General features: G+C 33.6%; 1 protein-coding gene across 10 annotated transcripts in view; it reads left to right on the forward strand.

Annotated features, from left to right (window-relative positions):
- LOC104861106 (ubiquitin-conjugating enzyme E2 W) overlaps positions 1–26,036 on the forward strand; it is a 377,455-nt gene that overhangs the window by 149,898 nt on the left and 201,521 nt on the right. For 9 of the 10 annotated variants that reach the window (XM_010622419.1, XM_010622423.2, XM_010622422.3 and 6 more), the window contains one exon: positions 5,889–6,024. In XM_010622419.1, the coding sequence (XP_010620721.1) occupies positions 5,889–6,024 (136 nt within the window). Of the gene's footprint in view, positions 1–5,888; positions 6,025–26,036 lie in introns of those variants that run through there. The other variant, XM_033760534.1, reaches the window with a different exon arrangement.

Genomic DNA, 26,036 nt, shown 5'->3' on the forward strand with positions numbered 1-26,036 from the left:
ACTGACAGTTCTAGTCTCAATCAGTTAACAACCTTGAAGGTTGCCAAATGGTGATTTTTAAAAATGCCAATATTCTTTATAGATTTATTTGCTGGCATTGCATACAAAAGAAGTTTCTCTTTCCCTTTTCTCTTTTTGTTATTGTTTATATTATTGTAGATTCCTGGATTACTGTTCTACTTACAGATTTATAATATTGTTACTATCATTATTTATTCACCAGTGGCATAGTCTCTCCATTTTGACTCCTATGTCCTGATATTTCCCTGTCATTGTTTTAGATATTGTATTATTTTAATATTGTACTATTTATTATTTTAATATTGTACTATTTTATTTTAAGCGTTCCTAAGGTTGTCTTGTATTTTCCTAATTCCTGCTATGTAGCCACCCGTTTCTCCCCGAAGGCCTGGTTGGTCAGTTAAGTAGTTCATTCTCCAACAATTATTTACTGAGTAACTGCTATGTTTTAGGACATTTCCTTCTTTCTTTTTTTTTTATACCAAGGATTGGACTCTCGGGATCTTGCAGTTGTGAGGCAGGTGGCAGCCCCACTGAGCTAAATCTCTGGTCCCATTCTAAGACATTTCTTACTTCTTACAGAGGTGTTTTAAGTGTTAGCAGTATGCTGTTCTTTGAAGACTAGTGACATTTTTCTTATACTTGGTACATATAAATCCACAGTTGTGTTCCTGATTAGCCTTTTCATTTAACATTGATAATTGTAGAGCCATATCAGAACATCACATGATACCTTGTAAGTGTATCCAGGTCTTAGGTAATTTACAGAAATTTTTAAAAATCCAAGAACCTTTTTAAAAAATTGATAATGTGTTTACAGTTTTGACTTTGTAGCCTATTATTTATGAGGGGCCCTATGTGATGATTATTTTTATACATCTGGGTCCACCTCTCATACACTGAAAACAGGAATGCCTAGTGTTCCATGGAAACATCTCATACTTTGAAGTGGCTCTGTAAATGCGTTCTGTGAGCTTGCTGTGGTGCGGCACACCTGTAATCCCAGCATTTTGGGAGGCTGAGGAGGATCAAAAGTTGGATCCCAGCCCTGGCAATTTAGCAAGACCTTGTCTTAAACAAAAGCGTCGGGGCTGGAGATACAGCTCAGTGGAAGGCTCTGTTCAATCTTCATCATTAAAAAACTTAAAAAGCAGCTTTCTGTAGCTGTGTTCCCATGGAAGTAGGGAAGATGTGCACTGGCCAGTGCAGTTCTGTGAGAAAGAGACTTAACTCTGAGAGGTCAAGCTGTTTTAGCATGCTTTGTGCTTTCTGCTTCTCCTACTTTCTGTCACAAAGTCCACTTTCTAACATTGCAAGGAAGAAAATTTACTGTAGTTTTACTTTCAAATGAGATTACTCAGTGAAGTCATATGGATATAGTACCTTATGTATTTTAAAACCCAGCTCATTGTCTGGATACCAAATGTAGTATGTGCCACCATTACATTCAGATCACCTTATGGTGATTTTTTTTTCTTTTTTTCCTTTTTCCTTTGAGTAGTGATTTCCAAACATGTTAGATTCTTATTTATTGACACATTAATTATTAAACTGAAATCTTTTTGAAATTAAAAATGTAAAGCTTTAAAGATATAGAGTATTGTTTTGAGTTAAAGTAGTTTGAAACTGTTAGGCAGTTTCTAATAAAGTTAAACACAAAACTATTCTGTGACCTAGCAATTACACTGCTAAGTCATTGCCAAGAGAACTGAGTAGTAGCTACTAAAAGACTTTTTTAAGAGTGGTCATGGTGACTTTGTAATCGCCCCAAACTGGAAACAACTCAAATGTTCCATTAGTAGAAAAATAAATTATGGTATTTTCATTCAGTGGTATAGTGTTTATTGATAAAAAAGTTTAAAACACTAATATATGCAAATGGAATTATTGATATAAAGAAGGAAGAAAACATACTCAGTTATAAATAACAACTTAATAAATCAGGGATAACAGAGGTCAGAATAAGTCCCTTGGAAGGTGGGTATTGACTTATGAGACTGAAGGAACTTTCTGGGTGAGGGAAGTGAATGGTGATCTGAATGGTGGTCATTTGATTACATGTGTATAGTAATTCATTCAGCTGTATACTTAAGGTTTATATATTTTATTTGTTACTTAATAAAATATTCTAAATAAGAAAGGAGGGAGCGAAGGAAAGGTAGAGAGCTGGGCAAAAGAGAACACCTTTATGCTTGACATTCTTTTTCTTTGCCATAATGTATGTAGTAAATGAGGGACTTGGACTAATTGGATTTACTATTCAATACATTCTTTTTTTTCTTCTTTCTTCTCCTTGATTTCTTTTTTCTTCCTCCTCCTCCTCTCCCCTTCCTTTTGCAGTACTAGAGATCACATCCAGGGCCTGAGATACATCCCCAATTCTTAAAGAATTTTCAGGCAGGGTCTTGCTAAGCTGATCCAGTGCCCAGGATGAGCACTATACACTTGCCCCAGCCTTCCATAGTGCTGGATGAGGCCCGTGCCACCATGGTCTGATTCTTTTTCTCTTCTTGATTTAATTTCCATTTTTACATTCTTCAGTGGTTTGACATTAATTCTTCAGAAATGAGGCAAGCAGTCAAGACAGTCTGACTCTTGATAGATTGCATATATTGTGCATTTAAGGTTCTATCATTCCTTTGCTAGTCCTTTATGCCAGCCCTAATTTCTTTGCTGCAATAAATATACCTGTTTTGTAATGTAATTAATGCAATCTTAAATGCATGGTCTAAAAAGCATAAATCAAATGAAATAATACAGAATCTAAATTCAATTTTACTTAATGTAAAAGTTTTACATTCAAATTTTTTGATAGAACATATATACGTGTTTTACTAAAAAACCTATTTTGATTCTTAAAATTCCTTAAGTTTACATTAATTATGGAATTTAAAAATTTTAACAAAAATAGAATAAGATAATAAATGCCACCTGTGCCTATCCCTGGCTTCCATAGTTAGCCACTAATGGCAGCCAGTCTTGTTTCTCATCTCTCTCTGGAGTATTTTGAATCTGATCTTAGATATAAGAGGTATTACTTTACCTTAAATACTTTTTAAGATAAGGACTCCTAAAAAATTAACGGTAGCATCCTTATCAAGCACATAAAACAGTAATTTCTTAACATTAAAAATGGTCAAAGTTCAAATTTGCCTTATTGTCTCATTTTTTAAATAGTTGGTTTCAGTCAAGATCAAAGTGAGGCTCATTTATTGCATTTGTTTGTAGTGTCTCTTTAGTCGCTTTTAAGGTATTGAATCCTTTCACATCTTTATTTTTATTTCAGATTGTTTGTGGAAGAAACTGGGCCATCAGTCCGTGGAATTTTCCACTTTTTTGGTTTTGTACACTTGTGGTGCTACACAGCCTTTGTCCCCTTCATAATCCTATAGGTGAATTTGAAGGTTAATTTGTATAGATTCAGCTTTGAATTCTTTGACAAGACTGCTTTATAGATAGTTTTGTCTATTTCCTATTGCACTGCATCAGAAAACTTGCTTTCTTGGTCTCTTATTTTGTGATTTTAAGATCATGTCATTGTTAGCCTGGCTCATCCAGAATCAAGTTCATCAACATTTGACCTAATGGTGAGAGTAGACTGCTCATTGCCTAAAAGATCAGTTATTTTATCAGGCGTTACAAAATGATGATGTTTTGTGCTCATTCTTTCTGCATTAATAAGGTAGGAATTTTCTAGATAATTGGTGAATTAATTTCCCTCATCATCTGCATGTTTTGAGTTAGTTTATTCAGAAATGATAAGTACTTGATTCTTTCCCTTTTATCACTATAATGTATGTGTCTGGAATTAGTTCTTTCTCCTAAGAATATTATGTTTTTCTAAGTGGAAATTGATAGTCATAAATGAAACTGGTTGCTGGCTGTTGTCATTGCTAATGAGTTGTTTCTAGGCCACTTTAGTGGAGAGAGCTAGGAAATACCCTACATTTTTGTTTTGTTTTGTTTTGTTTTAAAGAGAAAACACATGAATTCATAATGATGTTTGCAATTAAAATTTAAAATTATAGGGTTTTTACTTAACATGATTTTGTATTTCCATCTCTTATGTTAAAAATATTGGTTTCTGGGCTGGGGATTTAGTGGTACAGTGCCTGCCTTGCAAGCGCAAGGTCTTGAGTTTGATCCCCAGTACCAAAAAAAAAAGTTTCTAATATAAACATAATTACCTATATTCTTTAATCTGTTTAATACCTATTTACAGATACATAATAATTTCATAATATCAGTATAGTATTAACAGCTTGATTACTGAAAATAGCTTATGATATATTTGCAGGTGCCTTTTTCTTGGGCCATGTGAGGGTTTTACTAAGCTTTATTTATTTTATTTATTTTTTATTGGTACTAGAGATTGAACTCAGGACCTGCGTTTGCAAGGTAGGTTTGGTACCCCTGAGTTAGATCCTTGGCCCGTGTTTTATTGTTTTAAAAAGTCATTTGAAATAATCAGGTGTTTTTTTTTTTTTTTTGATAAGGCCACCAATTTGATTTACTACTAGTTTAATTGCATTGTTTTGTTATTATAGATTTTTGATCTTTGTTTTGATTTAATTTTGTTTCAATTAAAAGCATAATACTAGCTAAAAAAAATCATGTTACTGGTAATACAATTACTGAAAATAGTTTTAAGATTTCATTGTTTTGTTTTCTATTTTTAAAAGAATATGTCTCAAGAGGATTTTACAGTATTTAATTTGAAAATTAACTCCAGTTAAGTCGTCATCTCAATTCAGTTAGATCCAATTTCATTTTTCCTTTAATTTTTAAGGATTGCTTTCTCCTTATTTTTGATGGAATTTAAAAGGTAACTGGGCTGGGGATTTAGTTTAGTGGTTCCACCTCCTCTCTTGCAAGTACGAGGTCCTAAGTTCAATCCCAGTACAAAAAAAAAAAAAGTAACTGAAAAATTTTCAGTTACTTAAAATAAAATCTATAAAATAGTACACATTCAAAGCAAAACAGCTTCTACTCTTCCTTTCCTGTGTCTTTTCTCATTAGTACCTAGTTTTTCTTTAGTATTGTCCTTTAAAAAAGTAAATATGTACCATATTTGTATTTTCAATTTTTTTCAATAAAGATAAAAAAGTACACACTATTTGTTACCTTGTTCATTTTTAATTAATAATATTGCTTGTCCTGTAATCTCCAAGGTATACTGTCAAATAAAAAAATTAAAAATATAAAAAAGGAAAAAATAGCTTTTTAGGATTTTATGCAATGGACGTTTATAGAACTGATGCCATACTTATGGTTTTTTATTGTTGTTTCTAGTTTTTGCTTTAATTGATAGTGCTACTTGTACATGTCTTTTTGTGTTTCCTAGGAATAAAGAAACATTTTAGTATCAGGAAATATCCATAGAGTATCACATATTTATTGTATCTTGTTCATTGCAGGAAAAATCTCAAAAAATAAACTCTCAGACAAATCTAAAGATTATTGATGTAACTGCTAATATTTAGTTGCTTGATTATGAAGTAAAAATACTCATTGGTGATATTTATAATAATTAAATATCTAAACTTTTTGGCATAAGTAATGTTGAACTTCATACTCAAACATAGCAATATAATAATTTTGTGTTTACTTTGTTTTAAATAGTATGATTACAAGGTTGAATGTTTGGTCATTAATGTACAGAAAATGTTGCAAAAATATCCAAAGAAATTTCACTAGATGTTATTTTGTTTGTTTTTGGTTTGCTTATACTTCATTAGCAAATCATACAGATGGGCCAGCCACTCTCATCTTCTTCCATGGTAATTAAATGTAATAAAAGTATAGCTTGTATGATTTTTATTATGTAACTTTTCACTTGTGTGCCTTTACTATTTTTTTTAAAACAGGCAGTATAACTCCAACTGTGGAATTGAATGGGCTCGCTATGAAAAGGGGAGAGCCTGCCATCTACAGGCCATTAGATCCAAAGCCATTCCCAAATTATGGAGCTAATTACAACTTTCGGGGCATGTACAATCAGAGGTTTGTATGTCTTCTTTGGTTTGTTTTTATTCATTATTTGATGCGTATTGAAAAAGTTTCTTAAAAAAAAAGAAAATTTCAAAATTCAGAGTATTTTCAATATAAACACAATTAATTTGGGGCACTTTGCATGGAATTTAGACAAATGAGGCTTGCAAGGGCAATTTGAAGTAATAGTTTTCAGAAACTAGTTTTTATTGTCATGAAAGCCCTGTCCTTGTTGTAGGCAGGACCAAATTTTAAAGTCAACTCAAAGTTTATAGTACCGATTTCCCAGTTGATGTACTTATTCCTTTAGCGAGCACAGCTCAGTGGCTTTTTGTTTTACTTACAAAAATTTTTTTGTCTAAATATATTAACAAACTTAGTGTTTGTAGTTTAAGGAAATTTACTGGAGGAGAATTTACTGGGTCTCTTTGCACATTTCCTGACTTTATGATAGTGCAGGTGTTAACAGAATTTTACAAGTGTATCGAGAATTTCAGAGTAACACTTAGTGGCCCCTCCCATCATGAGTCATATAAAACTCATTGTAAACAATATGAAAAATAGCTGGGCGTGGTGGTGCATGCCTGTAATCCCAACACTGGGGAGGCTGAGGCAGGAGTATGGTCAGGTTCAAGGCTAGCTTGGACTATATAGTGAGTATACTCTGTTTCAACAAAACAAAACAACACCTACCCCAAAACAAAAGAAAAGAATAAAGAATATGTAAAATACAGAAAGGTAAAGAAATATGAATAATTTATAGTCCCAGAACTACCCTCTTTAATATTTTAAATTACTTTGCATTCTATTTTAGGGCTGGGGATATAGCTTGGTGGTGCTGTGCCTGCCTTGCAAGTGCAAGGTCCTGAGTTAATTTAATTCCTGGTACCAGGAAAGAAAAGTTCTGTTTTTCTTTGCATATAGATGTACTTGACCAAATTCAGGTGCATCATGTGCAGTGTCCATAATCATTTGTTAAGGTATAATATGCATACAATGAAACAAAAACTTTCAATGTACTACATCTGGCTGACTAATTTTCTCAGTATATTTATACCTTATTTGATACTTCTTACACATGTGTGTCCTGCTGTGTGTTATATTCCCCTTGCCTGAGGTTTTTCTCAGACCTCCTTGCATATGACACATCCGACCCCAGAAGTAACCACTGATTAGTTTTGCCTGAACTTTGTACAGATAGACTCATAGAGTGTTTATTATGTGTTTTTTTCACTTTGTATAATGAAGTTCTTATTTGTTGTTTTTTTTGGTATGCATCTATGTTGAATATCTGGGTTTTGTCTCTTTGTATGTATATACTGTATCTTAATTTGTTTATCCTGTATATGCAATTTGATGCCCTCTTTTCACCTAATATCACCTAATATAATGTGCATTTTCCATATCTTTAATCCTTGAGAAGTGTTTTTGATAGATCTAAAATGCTTTATGTGATTAAGATATATTTTATAAAAATATACTTATTGATATCCTATACTATTCTCCCCTCCCTTCCCCTCCCCTCCCCTTTTAGGGATAAAAACCCAGGGCCTTGTGCTAGCCAACCCCTGTACTACTGAACTTTATCTGGCACGCAAATCTTTTGATTTTTTTTTAAGTCTCTCATTGGTTTTGTCCAAGAAATTCTTTTCCACTGTGATCAGGTATTTGCTGAAGCTTTTGCTATGATTTTGTATTATTTACTGACAGTGCAGCTGTTGTATGATAATATTTTGTCTATATATAATTTGATACTTTTAATTATCTTTAATCATATCCGTTTAAAGCATAGTCCTGTTCAGATTGTAAATAGTTCCTTTAAGTGTTATTATTCAGAGTCTCTAAGAAAAGTTGGATGATTCCTTTGACTTCCCCTCTCCTCCACCAATGTACCTGGGGGAATTGATTATGTGCACCCCCTGCACCCCGCACTGTGAGTGTCCCATACTGCCCTTTAGTGAGTGCGTCTGTCCTTAATGGTAATGTCCCCTTTTCGTGGAGTGCTGGCTGAAACTTGCAGTTAGTGAGTTATACTTAGTCCCCTTTCCCCTAGGTGATGCTTGAAGTAATATCTGCCATCTTCCCCTTGCTAATTTGGCCTAAACCTTTTTGCTTTTAAGTACTTTCTAGTATGTGACTTTTTATTCTCCTATTCAGTAGCATGTCAGCTTCTAACTGTGGGGCATCCTAGCTGAGTGTGGTGCTCTATCATACAGGAGAGATGGGGGAATTAACATTTTTGTTGTTGTTTTGAGATAAGGTCTTACTAAGTTGCTGGTTTGGCCTGAACTTGTTATCATTCTACCTCAATTTCCCAAGTACTAGGATGGGATCACAGGCGTGTACCACCATGCCTGGTTATATTTTTCTTTCAGTAGTTGCTCTTCCCTCTCCCTCTCCCCATCTCCCCCTCTCGCCCCACCCCTTCCCCCTCTCCTCCCCTCTTCCCTCCCCCCTCATTGTTTTTGAGTGTTTTTCTTTTAGTCTTAGGTTAGGTAGTGTAAATAAAGCTATTAGGTTAGGGTGTAAATAAAGCTAGTTGTCCACTTTAGCACAATAGATATGTTTAATGTTCCTGAGTAAGAAACATTCTATTAAGTACTTGCATGATATTTTATTTTATTTTATTTTTTTCAGCTTTAATTGAGTTTATTGGTACATTTTAGGGATACAGTACAGTTACATTCATCGTTGGGATCTTTTACCTCTACATGACAAGTCTTGATTCTCATTTTTTCCCCTTACCCCTGCCCTCCCTTCACCCCCTCCTCCCCTCCCGATCTACAAACACTTTATTTTCATCTTTTCATTATCTCACATTTTTTTTCTTTTCCCTTTTTACCCTTCCCCTACCCATCCCACCTTCCCTACACCTTTAGCTCCTTTCTTCCCATTTCTAAATGTAAGTAATCTTATTAGGATCTTATGTATTATTGCAGATTATTCACACCAGGGAAACTATTTGGTATTTACACATGTGTGCCTTATTTATTTTACTTAGGAGTATATCTTCAATATGTATCCATTTTCCTATGAATGAATGTATTTTCTCGTGATATTTTATTTTTAATGCACTATAATGAATTGATTCATGAGAGTATTATGTTTTGACATTTGTTGTATTTTGATATCTGTGGTTCCTTATTGAAATTTTGCAGTGAATTTATTATTTTTATGTGAAAAAAATCTGGTGCTAAAGCAATGAGAATTCAGACAATAATCCCTGACTTGCCTGGCACTCATTTTCTAGTAGGGGAGGCAGTCTAGTCAGTAAGAGGTGATGGTGCACTTGAACAAAGATCTCTAAAGGAAGATCGTGAATGATGGAAAGGTGCAGGAGGTAAATAAATATTCAGGCACAAAAAACAGGCAGCGCTTCTCCAAAGTCATGAATATAGGGTGGGTCTTAGGTCATTCCCATTAGTGGACAGAAAGGATTTTTTCCCTTCAAACTTTTGGATTCTTTGTGATATTTTGCAGATTACAAAAATGGTAAAAGAAAAATGGGGAGTGCTAGTAGGTTACCAAGCATGTTTTAACTTAAAAGCCTTCCCTGCTCACAAAAAGGGCAGACTTATTCAGCTGTTAAAATCCTGATTTCACACATGACCTTAATTTGCTGAGAACAACACCTGAGTGTATTACAAGGCATTTGGAACCAAAAATCAGAAGAACTTTTCAGACTCTTGATCATTCAGTAACTTTTTGTTTTTTTGGTATCGCGAATTGAACTCAGGTCCTTGAGCTTGAGAAGCAGGCAGCAGAACCACTGGGCTAAATCCCCAGCCGATTCAGTAGTGTCTTGAGGCAGAGGAATGAAAGATTAGGAAGTCTAAGAAACAGATATTTAGTATTATTTGGAAAGATCCTTTCAGTTCCTACTAGTTAAATATAGTTAGAGTTTACCAATGCTATTTTTTCTTTGTTTTTTGCTGATCAGTTTTCTCTACTTAAACTCATTCAGAGTCTCAGAAAAGTGATTTTTTTTCTACCTTGTCTTATGGTTGAGAAAAGAAAAGATTTATCCATGTGCAAACTGAGGAGGCTATGATCTGGATTCTGAAATACCTGTCTTCTTTTGTTACACTCAAGATATTTGACAACTGTATTGAGTTACATCTCTTCTCATTTGAGAATGTTCAGCAACATATAAATTATAAAACATTAAAAATTCATATGACAGTCACAACATAAAGATTAGACATTGTATGCTTGTGTTAGATTCCTTTTATTGTTATAATATATACTTGAGATAGTCAGTTTAAGAACAGGAAAAGTTTATCTTGGTTCATAGTTTTGGAAGTTTTAGTACATGGTTGATTGGTCTTGTTGCTTTTGTGCCTGTGGTGAGGCAGAATATCATTGATTTGTGGGAGCATGTGGTGGAGTAAGCTGTGCAACTCATGGTGACCAGGAGCAAAAAGAGAAAGAGAGGGGCTAGGGCCCTAAGAGGAGTATGCCCCCATATGATGAGGAGATTCCCACTCAACCCCACCTCCTGCAGGCACATTATCACCCAGGAGCACCATGAGCCTTGGACTAAACTGGTAATACATGAGCCTTTGTGGAATGCTTACCCAAATTGTAGCAACGCTTTTGTTCTTTCTTGCAAAATTTTATAAATTTATAGAAAGGCTGGAATCAGGCCTCTATAGATAGTTTATCAGTTTTATATATTCACAGACGAAAAAAGTATTATTGCTTGGCAATGGCCATTTCTGGCACCTTGATCTGCTGAACAGATTTTCAAAGGACTACAACTCAAAACTAGATTATGTGAAAATGGAAAATTTTGGGCCCATGTAACTGGTAAGTATCTTAGGGAGGTATGTAGAAACGGTTGAATATAGAGCTGTAGTATAATCCTTTTTCATTTCTTTCTTTTAGCTCCTGTCTTATTCTTCCTGTGCTTGATTTTATTTTTCAAAGAAGCTTAAATACTATTTTTGTACCTTTTATGCTACATAGTCTGTAGACTAGATTTACAGTTACTACTAGAGAACAGGAAAGTTGTTTGGTTTTGATAATTCTTAGAATACTGCCCTGCTAAGAATTTATTTTTCAAAATGAGTGTGGTGAGATCATATTTTAATTGACTAAGCCTGGGTCATGCTCCCAGTCTGCAGAAAAATGGGGATTATGTAGCAATTCTTTTTTTTTTTTTAATTTGGAGTTGAATGCAGGTCCTTCACTCTGAGCTCTACATACTCAGTCCTTTCTTTCTTTCTTTAGTTTTTGAGACAGGGTCTCAGTACGTAGTTGAGACTGTCCTGGAACTCACTATGCAGCCCAGGCTGGTCTCGAACTCACAGTGATCCTCCTGCCTCAGCCTTCTGTGTGCTGGGATTATAGGTGTGCGCCACCATGCCCGGCAGTCCTTTATTTTTTATATTTTATTTATTTTTATTTTGAGTCCAGGTCTCCCTGAATTGCAGAGTTGCCCAGGCTGGGCTTAATTTTTTTTTTTCTTTTTTTTTTGTGGTACCAGGGACTGAACTCAGGACCTTGTGCTTACAAGGCAGGTGTGGTGCCACTGAACTAAATCCCCGGCTCTGACGGGGCTTAATCTTGCAGTCCTCCTCCCTTAGTCTCTCAGTGCTTGTATCGCAGGCATGTCCCACCAGGCCTGGGGAGCACAAGAGAATGATTCCCCTGAGGCAAAAATTCTGAGGGAATATTATTTTCATCATAATTTTGGAAAGATGAGGAATTTAATCTTGACTATGTTGAGTTTAAATTGCCAATGGAATATTTAGGAGCATTTATCACCCTTTAAAGTTTCAGCAAAAGTAGAGTTGTCTTTGACTTTGAGAGTTTTTTTAGAAGGACATAAAGGAAGAGGTGTACTAAGAGTCTAGAGTTTCCAGAACAAGATGTGTGATTATCTTCAGAAAATGGCATTATTTAGGATTCATCCTAAGTTTGAGTGAATTACCTGGTCTTTGTTCATCTAGGATTTCATATTCGCTTGCCGGAAGAATTTGATTGTATCTGTCATTGCTCAGTTTGGAGCAGTGTTATGGTATACATCAATACCAAGCAGTACCCCATCAGATGTGGTTAGTACATTTTGGCTAATGCATCACACTGAAGCATAATCACTTGCAGCTATCATGGTAAAGTTACTTTGATGCAACACATGACAAGTTCTGGACTGTTTTGCCTAAAAGTTATTACTTGGTCGTTTTGGCAGAGCTAAGCACCTACTTAAATTTCCCCTATAGCTATGGGAAATAAATCTGTAAGATTTGGAAAGAATTTTACAGACAGTTATGGCTATCAATGGAAATTTGATATAGTGAAAGTTTTTGAAGCATTCAAACTATTCCATTATGTTAATTACCAATAAAATCAGAAATTAACCACAATTCTGGTTTATGAAAATAACCTGCATATTATGCAGATTAAGTACTGTATTTGTTTTCTGAATGCTTGGGACTAGAAATGTTTCAGATTTTGGCTTTTTCTGGTTTTGGAAATATCTACACATATATATTGAAATATTTTGGTGATAAGATCCAAGTCTAAACAAGCATTTATTTATGTTTTGTACATACCTTATCCACATAACCTAAAGGTGGTTTTATGTAATTTAAGTACTTTTGCATATGAAACAAAGTTTATATACATTGATCTTAGGCATGTGACAGTATTTCAGTGTCAAAGTGTTTCAGATTTTGGAGCTTTTTAGATTACAGGTTTTTGGATTAGTGATTTTAAAAAAAATTGTTATATGGTTTATGAAGGTGATGTTCAATTTGTTTTTGAGATTGTTCACACTATCAATAGGATTCTTCACTTTTTATAACACCTTTAAAAAAAGCATATTAGAAAATGGAATACTTAAGAAACATTGAATGTAGCAACAGTGATGTAAACAGGTATAAACCTATGGTTTTGATTTCTAACACTAGATGGTGCTTGTGTACCATGGCAGACTGGGTGAGTTCACTTTGGTTTCTATTCCAAGGCCACTGAGTGATAAAGGAGAGATGAAACCTTATGCAATTACCAATATTTGCTCTTTCTTTGACCTGTAAATATGTGGTATGATTTCTACCTAATGGAAAAGATGTCAGTGAAGTACACAACTTTAAAATCTCTTGGATAAATGAAATAAACATTAAGTGGTAAAAAGCAGGAATTTGTTCTAATAATTATAAATAACTTTGCCTTTTATATACTGTATTCCTTGGTGAGGAATCTGTTTTTTCTCTTTATCATTCTTTATACATGGAAATCATATTGAACTTTTAAATGTGACTCTGCATGAAGATATCACTTTATAGAATATAAAATGGAAAGATAAGCTACAAGACAAAATTTTAAATATTTTCTCATATTTTTACATAAGATTACACTGTTAAATTAGCGGTATTTTTCAGAAAAAAAGACATTACAGTACTTAGGCTTTATAAAAATACTCATAAGAGAATTTGGATTACCAAAACCCACACGAGGAAGAGTGAATTTAAGATAAGTGTCCCACATGATCACAGATATAAAAATCCTTAACAAAATATATGCACATTAATTTAGCAAGAATTCAAATGGCATTACATATCACAATGAAGTGTTGTTTATTCTAGGAAAGAAAAATTGGTTTAATATAAAACAACCAGAATGAAGGAGAAAACCACATGAACATTTCATTAGATGGAGAAAAAGCATTTGAGAAAAGTTAACACTTATTCATGATAAAGATTCAGCAAATGAGGAATGGATGAGAACTTTCTTAACGTGAAAAGAAGCTACTCTAAACAACTTCTAGATGAAATTATGCTTTATGGTGAAAGACTGAATGCTTTCCTTATCAGATCAGTAACAAGGTATTGACATGTATGACTCCCACTTGTATTTAGTGGTATACTTGAGTTCTATCTTCTACATTAAGAAATAAATGGGAGGTTATTGGAAAAGTAAAACTTTCTACGTACACACTGTGATTATACATGTAGAAAATTCTAAGATACCATGACTAAAAAACTACTAGAATAAGTGAGTTTAGTAAGGTTGTAGGATACCAAGTCAGTATATTGAAAAAATGAGTGGTATTTCTATTTAGTAGTAATGAATAGCAAGAGAGTTAGAATATAAAAATGTGTCATATTTCAGGATAAATTTAACAAAATGTATGCATAGCCTGTATACTGGAAGCAATAAAATGACTGCTCACATTAAAGAAAGCTCAAAATCAAAATACTGTCAGTCCTTTCAAAATTAATATGAACATGCATTATAATCTCAATAAAAATCCTAGTTTATTTTTATAACAATAATAAGATAACACTAGCATTTGTGTAGAGATGCAGAGGACATGCACTAACCCAAATAGTTTTGGAAAGAAAACAAAATTGGAATACTCATCCCACCTAACTTCAGCATTTGCAAAAAGCTACATTAATCAGGAAAATGAAATATTGGCAGAGGGATCAATATACAGATGAGTGGAATAGAATAGAGGTTGGCACACTACAGCCTATGTGTCTAATCTGTTGCCTGTTTTTGTGTCACCCAGCATGAAAATCATTGTTAAAAATGAAAAAGTGCAGGATATGGTGACGCACACCTGTAATCTCAGTTATTTGGGAGGCTGAGGCAGGAGGATCCCAAGTTTGAGGCCACACTGGGCAACTTAGTGAGACCTTCGACCTCGAAGTAAAAGAGCTGGGGATATATCTTAGTGCTAGATTTTTACCTAGTATGTGAGATCTCTGAATTTTTTCCTATCACAATAAAAGGAGACAAAAAGCAAGACATACATCAAAGGGAAACATTTGTAATACCTATATTTGAAAAATAATTTGTCTCCAGAATATATAAAGCAATAGCTACAACTCAATAAGAAGTATCAAAAAAGGAGAATGTTTGAATAGATCCTCACTAAGGATGAGATAGGAATGGTTTAAAAGTACATGAAAAGATGCTCAGAATCATTAATTACCTTGGAAGTGCAAATTAAAACCATAGCTAAATTTTAAAAGGACTGATAGTACCAAGTGGCAGGGTAGGGCAACAGGAACTGTCATGTATTGCTGTTCATGCTGTTCAGAATATAAAATGGTACAATCACTTTCTAGAATCTGTCACTTTCTTATGAAGTTAAACATCTTACTATTCCATCCAGTAATCCCACACTTGGTATATACCTAAGAAAAATGAAAAAAATATAGCTATTTAAAGATTTGTACATGAGTGCCAGGGATTTACCTCAGTGGCACTGCACCTGCCTCACAAGGGAAAGGTCCTGAGTTTGAAGAAGAAGAAAAATAAAAGATTTGTCCATGAATGTAGCATCTTCATAATCACGTTAAATTAGGAACAACCTAGGTGTGTACTACCCAATAAATGATTAAATAGATTGTAATACAGCTGGGTGTGGTGGCACATGCCTGTAATCCCAGCATTTGGGAGGCTGAGGCAATAGAATTGTTGTGAGTTTGAGGCCAACCTGGGCTGCATAGCGAGTTCAAGGCCAGGATGACCTATATAGCCAGACCCCCATCTCACAAAATCTAAAAAAACCACAAAAAACAAAAAAAATCCCCCAAAGCAGATTATAATATAACCTGCCTCAGAATACTATTCCACAGTAAAACTCTTAATCCATGGAATGATATGCATGAATCTTAAAATCAGACCTAGCAAAAAGCCAGGTACATAGTGAATATACTACAAGTGTCTATTTTTATGGAATTATAGAATAGGCAAGCTTATTTCATAGTGACAGAAAGTTTATTGGTTCCCTGGTTTGGGGCAGTATAGATTTCCTGTACAAGGAAAACTTATGGGGTGTTAAAATTAAAATGTTCTCTGTCTTGCTTTTGGTGTTTGTTATATGGTACATGTTAGAATTTATAAAATTATGAGTTTAAAATAGGCACATTTCATTGAATATACAGTTTATCTCAAAAGTGGATTTTAAAAATGTATTTTGAGTGCTCGCTTCGGCAGCACATATACTAAAAATGTATTTTGTAATATTCCATTTTATTTGAAGCTAAAGATACTAGTATTAGTTTTCTATTTAAGTATTTGGCCAAAAACATTGCGAATGTCTTTTGGGGGCTAAACTCGTATTAATTTCATAGGGTTTTCTTGAGGACGAAATGGTTTTCTATGGGTTGCTTATCTTTTGCCTTTGCACAATAGCTTATTGTAACTGTTAGCCACGTTTTTATTGTAGGTGGTATAGTCTAGTTATAAAAACAGACTCTGGAGTTGAAGTCATAGGTATGTAGATTTCAGCAGGTTATTCAGCTTTCTGATTCTTAGTTAAGTTACCAAAAAATTGAGAATAGCGTTTTTTTGTAGCACTGTTTTTCAGATTTAATAAAGTAAGTCACGAATAATACATGGACCATTACCTCACTTTATCAGTCTTTTTTAACTCAGAAGAATCTAAATACCCGAATTTGCATTGGACATTGGCATTTTAAGAGATTTTAAACTACTCCTGCCCAATAAAAATATCAGGCTATGATTCTAAGCTTATTCTGGTTATTTGAGTCTGTATTTCAAATATGAGCATTTTGGATTTTTGTTGGAATTTAGTTGAACCTAGAATAATACTATTATTGTGGCCAAGATAATTGTTTTTCTGTATTTTATACACATACCTTTTCTGCCTTGTCTTAGCTATTTATTTTTTATCTTTGGTCTTGCCATAGAGTTATTCAGGTACTAATACTTGGATATAAATTTTCCATGTTAGAAATTTAGAACTCACACTCCTTGTTCTGCTCTAAGAAACATCCAGGCAAGCTAAAGATTCCCCACTTAATTTTGGATTAGACTAAAATATCTGTATGATATTTATTTTTTAAAATATCTGTATTTGTTACATAAAATAAATTCTATATCCCACAGTTTAACATTAAACAAAAACAAAAGCAGAAGTAAAAGCCAGTTCTAAAATTTAAAGTCTTTTTAATTGTGGGTTGACAGTCTAGTTTTTTTTAGCTACTTGTAAAAAATGATGTTGAGATCTTTTTTTGAGTTCTTTATACTTAAAGTTTAAGTGTTATTCTCCACTCAGCTGAATGTAAGGAATGTAGCAAGAAATACATTATTACTGTGTTCCTCAACTTAGGTTAAAAAAGTTTAATTCTTTAACTAGGAGAATGTAGCCATGATTTAAATTTTACCTTTCTAGTTAGTCATAAAGCTTTCAAGTTTGTGTTTAGATTAGAGGAAATAAATAGCAGTCCCTGTTCTTTTATTAGAGGTGAATTCTATAAATCTGTTGTTCAAGATTTGTAAAACAAAACATAACATCTGACTCACTTTGTGTTTGAAGCAGTACTGTCCCGAAAATGTCTTCCTTCCCTTTGCCTCCCCCACCCCTTCCTTCCCCTCCCTTTCCCCTTCCTTTCTCTCCCTCTCTTCCCTCTCTCTCCCTTTCCCCCTCTTCCCCTCCCCACTTTCTCTATTATTTTTGTTCAGTTGAGCAAAATGTTGCCTTAGCAATTTCTTTCTTTTCTCTTTTTCTCTCTTCCTTTCCTTTTCTGAACAAAGCTGCCCCGAATGCACAGGCCTGTAATCTCAACACTCTGGGAGACTAAGGCAGAAGGATCCCAAATTTGAGCCTAGCCTGGGCAATTTAGGAACTTAGTGAGACCCTGTCTCAAAATAAAAAGCAGACTGGGATTGTACCTCCTTGTAAAGGCCTTGGATTCAGTCCCTAGTACTAAAAAAATAAAGGTACAAAATGACAGTTTAATTTATGAAGCTCTTTTAATGAGTCATGTAATGTATATCTGAGTGGGCTTTCAGTTTTCAGAATTCTGAAAAAAAATATATATGGGTTGCTTGTTTTAGCTCTGAAAAATTTGAAAAATTTTGAAGCTTTCCTCTTCTATTTGGAGAGTTCCTTTCTGAAAAAAAAAACCATGTTCTCCAACAAGTATTACTCCTTATGCTCAATCACTTTCTGTGCATTTTCTTTAGCTGTTGATTTTTATTGAAGGTTTAGTGAAGTTTTAAAATGTCGTTTGGATTTCCAAACAAATTTAAGTATGGTTTTTAGTACTATGGCTATTAATGTGTTTATGTTACATGTTTATAGAAGTTTCTGTAATATTTCTTGAAAATGTAATATGTCTCAAGTTCTGGGTAAGATTTTGGATGATCATCAAACTAGGCGGTGTTCAAGTTTTGTTTTATGTTGGTTACTGGAAACTTAGCATGTATTTTCTCATACAAGTGATAAATGGTGATAGTGTTCCCAAGGTAATCTATAAAACCCTATTTTACTGATAGTGAATAATGTACCTTGTAAATAGTTGTAACTTTGGCTTTCAAAAAACACTCTCCCTTTGATGCCACCTGATAGGCATCTTCGACTCCTGCAGTAAGAGAAAGTTGCAAAGGTTCCAGACATATCAGGGATAATGGAGAAAGACAGAATCCCTTCTCTGCAACTTTAGATTCATTAGAAGTAAAGTTAACCAGCCAGAGGAAGCTGGGTGCCTTAAATGTTGAATATGGTTTAGAAGGCTTAGGGATAGGAATGCACTAAATACCCACATGGAGAAGTAAATGAGAGACAGCTGAATATAGAAGTAGAAAGGCAGTAAGGCACCAGGAATAAGACAGGCTTGATAGCAAGAGTACAGAATTTGATGTTTAGTTTAACCCTAAGTTTGTAAGGAATGGGAATGGGCCTGCTATGATGAAACATTTCTACACCTTTTAGGAAAATTTCTGCTCAGTGTATGAAATCCAGATCCTCCAAGTTTTGGAATATACAAGGGATCCATTTTCTCCTGTCCCTACCAACACTTGTTTTTTGTTTTGTTTTTGATTTTAGTTATCCTGATGGATATGAAGTTGTCTCACTAATTGTAACACTGCCTCTTCATTCTAGATCCTTGTCTGGAACATATTTTTACCCATTCTGAATCTTTGACATTAGGAATATTCATAGATTGATTCATTTAGTATGTAAATGTCACATTACTCAACAGTTCTTGTTTGTTTTTGTAGTACCAGGGATTAAACTCAGGACCATGTGCTTATGAGGCAGGCACCATGACACTGAACTAAATCCCTGGGCCGGTCAACAGTTCTTGAGAAGTGACATGCTGGTGAACACAATGATGAATAAGACATTGCCTTTGCTCTTGAATTCATAGCCTAGTGGGGGAGCAGATGTGATCATGAGTCAGTCAGTAGTGAATGGCATGATGCAGTTACCACAGATGCCTTGGAAGTGCTTAGGTAGGGGTATTTAATCCATTTAAGACCAAGATCAAGAATAAGGCACAATATCTCCAGAACTGTTCATCATTGATCTAGAAACATTAGCTGGTACAGTTAGAAGAGAGATGAATTTATTGGATACAGTAATCCCCACTTATATGTGGTGTTACTTTGAACAGTTTGTTACTGGCATTCAGCTTTAGTCCAATGATACAAAATGGAAAATTCTAGAAATAAACTGTCATGTTTTACATCGTGTGCTATTTTAAGTAGCATTATGAAATCTCTCTAGCCCAGGATGCAAGTCATCCCTTTGTCCACTGTATCTATTCTTTATAAGCTATCCCTGTGAGTCAGTAGCCATCTTGGTTATCATATGAACTGTTGCAATATTACAGTGCTTGTTTTCAAGTAACCCTCATTTTACTTAACAATGACTCTAAAGTGCAGGAGTGGTAGTGTTGGCAATTTGAATATAACAGAAAAAGCCATGCAGTATTTCCTGAAGCGAAAAGGGTGAAAATGTGTTAAGATACTGTGAGAGTAGCTTTGTTTCATAATAAAAGTGATTGTTATTTGTCGTATAGATATATTTAAGTGCTCTGTGTTATTTGAGAACTGTAGATGGTAGCATTAAAAATGGCCTGTCATTAATACCTTTTGTCTTGAATTCTATTTTTTCTGATATCAGCATAGCAATTAATGCTTTTATTTCCATCTGCCCAGTATACCTTTGTTTCTTTTATTTTTAGCCTTTCTGGTTTTGGTATGTGTTTCGTAACATAGCTTGTACTTGGATCTTAGAAACCTTTTTCTTTTAAGCCCTCAATAGTTGACTGCAGAACAAAGGCAGACTTTTTTTTTTTTTTAACTTGATTTGGCAAGTATTTAACAGTGGGTATTTTGTATAAATTAAATTATCCAAGAGTATAGCTTTAAAGTTGTGGTAAAAATATATTTAGAGTGCATGATAAGATAAAAGCATTTTATGAAACAAATACTTTCTCATTAAAAGGTATTGAGAGTGTTTTTATTTTTCTACCTTTTCTGAGTATATAAAATAAAATTGTAAGTGAAAAGTACCAGGTATAATGAATAGTTATTTGATAAGTCTTAGTAGTGCTGTTTTAAATGTTTTCCAGAAATTGAGATCCTGAGTAGTTGTAGTAAATACAATTAATAGAATGTGTAACACAGTCTAGTACACATAAGGTAGTTTCTAGTTCATTGCTTTCAACAGACAGAAAGAAGACCTACATGTCATCAACTGCCACATCATTAAAAATAATTTCTCATGGTAGGTCACAGTGTAAGTTTTGGCATAGAAGAAATTGGGTGACCTTGCTGTAACAAAACTCAGGGGAGATTTGCTTCTTAATATGAATTGTTTTTTGCTAATTATACCTACAAAAACTTAAATAGGAGTAAAGAATCTATCATTTTAACAGTAAGAAGTATTCTTTCTTAAATATAGTAATATAAATTTTAAAAAAGGAAGGCCTATTCATGTCACTGAGTTTCATGTTCGTGAGATTTTGTGTTTTGTTTAGAATTATGAATGCTTATGTTGTTTCATCATCTTATAATAATTGCAGTAGTAACTCACTGTACAATTTTATTTTAGCTTTCATATTTGGGAACTTCTCTATGCCTAGGATGTGCCTCATTGGTGGAGCACTTAGGTACTTGCATGAGACCCTGAGCTTAATCCCCAGAACAACAGAAATCCCCAACAAATGTCTATCAGTTTTAATCAATATGCATATTTTTGATGCATACAGTTGTGATGGAACTAGCAATAAAATGGCTTTTAGACATAAAATATCACATGTTAAAATTCTGACAGAATAAATTGCAAGTTCAAGAAGATAAAAAAGAAGGCCGGATATTTTTAGCTCAGTGGTTTTGCCGCCTGCCCTGTGAATGCAAGGTCCTGAGTTCAATCCCTAGTACCAAAAAAAAAAAAGAACATAGAAAAGTGATGTTAAAGGCTTGATATATGTACCAGCGTTTTTGTATTTTTTAAAAAGTAGATTGGGTAAATATCAAGAGTGATATGCAGTGTTATTTTGAAATGTCAGTATTTATAATAAGCCAGAAATTCATCCCTTGTTTTTATCAAAGAAAATATTTAAATTTCTAATAAATTCTAGTTGCTAAGTAATATTTTAGATAAGATAAAATGTAACACTATATGTAATTTTCACATTCTTTAATGGCATATGATCATTTAATTTGAATACTAGTGACTTAACATGAAAAGAGCTAAATTGAGAAGGCTGTTGGAGAATGCACAGGAGTAGATTTTTGTCTTAATTTGTACATTATAGGCAAATATAGTAGTTTGAAAATAGCTTGATAAAGAGTCTTGAATATGAATACAGATAGTTAACCTTTTGAGCTCACTTATGCTGAAAATTGAAACCTTATTCTATGGTATTGTAATTCTTCCTTTTATAAAATAATAAAATTATCATTACTCTTTAGGTATAGTCCAGGTAAAATGATCTTGAACCATTAGAGGGCAGCATAAATTTGTTTTTGGAATGTGCTTTCATAGGGAATATTTTTTAGTTACAAACTTAGTATATGCATCTTTAAATTGAAAGTTTTAAGTTAGAAATCAAATCTTGCATTTGAAATTTTAAAAATGTTTGTAGTACATAATGTGTACATTCCTTGTGAGGAGTCGGTACATGTACATTGTAATATATCTAAATTCCTTTCTTTCATCCTCCCTCCCATCTTTTGATTGTCTTCCTTTTTGAGTGACATATTTTCAGTACATAATGTTTACTGTAGTAAAATTATGATAGTATAAAAATAAATCCTTCTAAATCCTTGTTTTCTTCTTTTACCTCTCTTGTCCCTAAACAGAACAGATCTTTTATAAAGTTTGTAAGTTCTACAGTTTAATTCTGAACTTAATATTTACTTTGATTTACAGCTAAAGAATTATCTAAGTCAGGTTGCTCTATGGAAAAAAGGATTTAAAAGTAAATTTTGGAAATGCTGCATAACATAACTCCTAGAATTTTTCAAAGTTTATGCCAGGCATGGTGGCATGTCTGTAGTCCCAAGACTCACTTGGGAAGCTGAGACAGGAGGATCCCCTTAAGTTTGAGGCCAGCTTGGGCTACATAATGAGTTCAAGGCTATTCTGAACTACATAAGGAGACCGTCTCATAAAAACCTAAACACATAAAAATAAATAAATAAACAAACAAATAAATAAATATTTCAAAGATTCTTAAAGTTATTATGAAGAAATCTCTTAGGTGGTTCCTATAGGCTGAACACTAATAGGCTTCTCTTTGAAGCTTTAAAAATTCTGATAACGCAGGTTCTATCTAGACTAATTAATTCAGAATTTCTTTTAGAGGTCTTGAACCACCAGTGTTTTAAAAATTCTCTGGCTCCAGGAGGCTATATCAGGATTATCTCAAATTTGAGCCCAGCACACTTTTATGACTTTGCCCAAATTTGATAATTTTCTTTACAGCACCTCTGTGAAGATGTTGACTTGATCTTTTTACTTGACTTTGCTTCTCTTTTTCAATTTAGAGTCTTTATATACTTCTTTGTCTTCTGTTATTGCCCTCAAGAGTCTCTACTTAGGAACTAAAAAAGAAACATTATTTTGCAACTTTTTGATTTCTGTTTACTGGTTTTAAAAAGGAATAAAAAGCAAGGAAATAGAACTGCAGAACATTTTTCTTTAGAAGAAAAAAACCCTTTTTTTGGTGAGCTGTGAATTAAAAATCAAGAGGTAAATGTTGGTTCCATGTGAAAAATTCCTAATATTACTGCCTGGTGTATAAGCAGTAAATGTCCTCTCTTTAATAATGTCTAAGTAGTGATGGAATTGTCTGTCAGGGCTTTGTCTTTACAGTACTGTGGATCAAATTTAGGGCCTCTCATGAACTAGGCAAGCACTCTACCCCTGAGTTACATCTCTAGGCCTGTCAGAGGTATTATAGAAAGGTTTCTTTCTTTGGTTTAGTGTAGATGAATAACTTCTAAACCATTCTTGACTCTGGCTTGTGTGGTAAGGAATATTTTGTTTTGTTTTGCTTTGTTTTGTTTTTTTTTTTTTAGTACTGGGGATTGAACTTGGGACCTTGAGCTTGCAAGGCTGGTGGTGGTGGCACCAATGAGCTAAATCCCCGGCCCAAGGAATATATTTTAATAGTATAACTCAGATTATCTATATGTATCCATTTGTACAAATACAAGTAAAGATTTATGAAGCAGTAATACTCTCATATATTGACTCAATATTTTGTTTTTTATTGAAAGTGATTTATTAACATGTCTGATAATGGAGATAATTTATACTTTTAAAGTATTAATTCAGATAACATAAGGTTTCTTCCAACACTAAGTTCTATGTCATTATGAATCTGTAATTGTGTAGAATATCAAAGATCATTATAGAATGGCTGGAAACCAGATTAAATTATGAATGATAATAGGAATTTTCCCAATACATATGGACGTCTACTTATCCCCAAGACATTTGAATGTTCAATGTCATCAGTTACCCAAAAGGTAGAGAAAAGAAAAAGTATAGAATATATAACTAAAATCTGTGTTAACACTGTCATACCAATGTCCAGTTTTTAATTTTGACCAAGGTACTGTGGTTATATCATTTACTAAAATCAGGGAAAACTAGATGAATGATTTAAGAGCACTCTGTACTGTCTTTGCACCATGTATATGTATATGTGTGTATAAAATTTTTATTTCAAAATAAGAAATATATACAAGTAATAATGTATACAAGTATCGTGCTGTCAAAACTGATATCCCTTTTCTTTTACGTGGAATCTTGAAAAAAAGAGATGACATTAAAGTAGAAAGGAGACTATTAGAGGAGAAGACATGAATACGAGGGAGGGAAAGAAGAAGATGGGGGACACTGGGCTGGAAGCTATCAAGATAGGAGTGAAACTTGTTCTGTATAACTAATATGCATTATTTTTTTAAAAAAAAGGACATTAGAATTAGTGAAAAAATATCCTCACACTTTAGAGTTTTATATTGTTTGGAAGTTTTTATTGTGATATATCAATGATAATACTTGAAAAAACTCACTGTCCTCAAAATTTTTAATATGACTTTTACGTGTAGAAGATAGAAACTTAGTAAGCAGTATTCAAGTTGAGTTTGTTAATCCTATTTAATAATTGCCTGACAGTTTTAGGAGTTTAGAAGAAAATAATTAGTTTAATTTTTTTTTTTTTTTTTTTTTTCCCGAATTGAACTTGGAACCTTGTGCTTACAAAGCAGGCAGTGGAACCACTGAGCTAAATCCCTGGTCCTTAGTTTAATAAATTGTAAAGAAGATTCTAAATTATGGAGTAGAGGTGGGCTGATATTATCTTTTTTTATAATTTGTATTATGATGGGAAAATAAAATACAAGGAATATAGAAATATAGAATACAGAAATAATTTCTGGAAAATTTCAGATGATTAGTGTCAGCAGAGCTTTGTGTGGGAGGAGCTGTGGGGAGCAGTGTTAGCCAATCTAAAAAAAAAGCATTCTCTACCTGAAAATGTGAAGTGAGAAGAAAAATTTGCATGAAGTGATGAGACATTGGAAAATACCACTCATTGGCTGTTAAAAATGATTTTAACTGAGTTAGAAATATGAGAATGTTTAAGAATCTTGTTCTTTGTTTTGCATTTCTAAATTATTACACCACTGAAATACGTATATCTATTGTATATGTAGTAAGTTACAGAACTGGGACTTAAATCTACTCTGCAAAACCCATTCCATAAAAATTCCATAAAATAATTTTGTTATTTAGTATTTTGGATACTGTGAGCTAAAATAGAGTCTTAAAGTGTGAGTTTTTTTCCTAGAATAAAGATCACCATGAAATAAAATAATTCAAAAAATGAATGTGAAAAATAACAAAATTTTTTTTTTTTTGGAGACCGTTACTCTTTGTAATTCAGGCTGCTCTTACACTCAAGGCAGTCCGCTTGCCTCACCCTCCCAAGTGCTGTGATTATAAGCATGCGCCACCATGCTTGGCAATACATTTAATTTTTAAAGATAATATAACTTTAGGATGTAGATATTGCTAGTTTCTATTGATGAATTGTCTTTTTTTTTTACCTGTTTCCTTAAAAATAAACAAAAAACTTTTTGTTGTAAATAGACATTCCAAGGGAGTTACAAAACTAGGAGAGATCCCATGTGCTGTGCAGTCTCTTCCAGTTGTTATGTTTTACACACTTATGCACTTGTAGTACATCCCCAGGAAATCCACACTGGTGGGATGTGTATTGTAGTTCTCTTCCATCTCATTATACATGCAGGTTCAGGTAACTGCTTCCTCTGAGAAACAGAGCTCCTCTGTCACCACATGTCTCCCTCCTGCTGCCCCGATAGTCACACCTTTACTCTGCTACTTTGCCCCAGCCCTTGGCACCCACTGATCTGTTCCCCATCTCTGTGCTCCTGTCATCTGGAGCATGTTGTATAAATAAAATCATGCAGTATGTGACCTTTGGGTAGTATTCTGTGACATGTTATATATACACCACAGTCATTGTAAGTTTTCATCTATTGATGTGTATTTTGGTTTTCAGTGTTTTTTTTTTATTATTATTATTTTTTCTTTTTATTGAGGTTATTGGTACAATCTAGGTATACAATACAATTATATTCATCATTGGGATTCTGTACCTTTACATAATAGGTCTTGATTCTCATTTTTCCCCTTGTCCCTGCCCTCCCTTCATCCCCTCCTCCCCTCCCCATTTACAAACACTTTATTTCCATTTTTTCAGTTTCTCATA

This window comes from Fukomys damarensis, unplaced genomic scaffold (genome assembly GCF_012274545.1).
Source record: "Fukomys damarensis isolate Sample0158 unplaced genomic scaffold, DMR_v1.0_HiC HiC_scaffold_5, whole genome shotgun sequence".
NCBI classification, from domain to species: domain Eukaryota; kingdom Metazoa; phylum Chordata; class Mammalia; order Rodentia; family Bathyergidae; genus Fukomys; species Fukomys damarensis.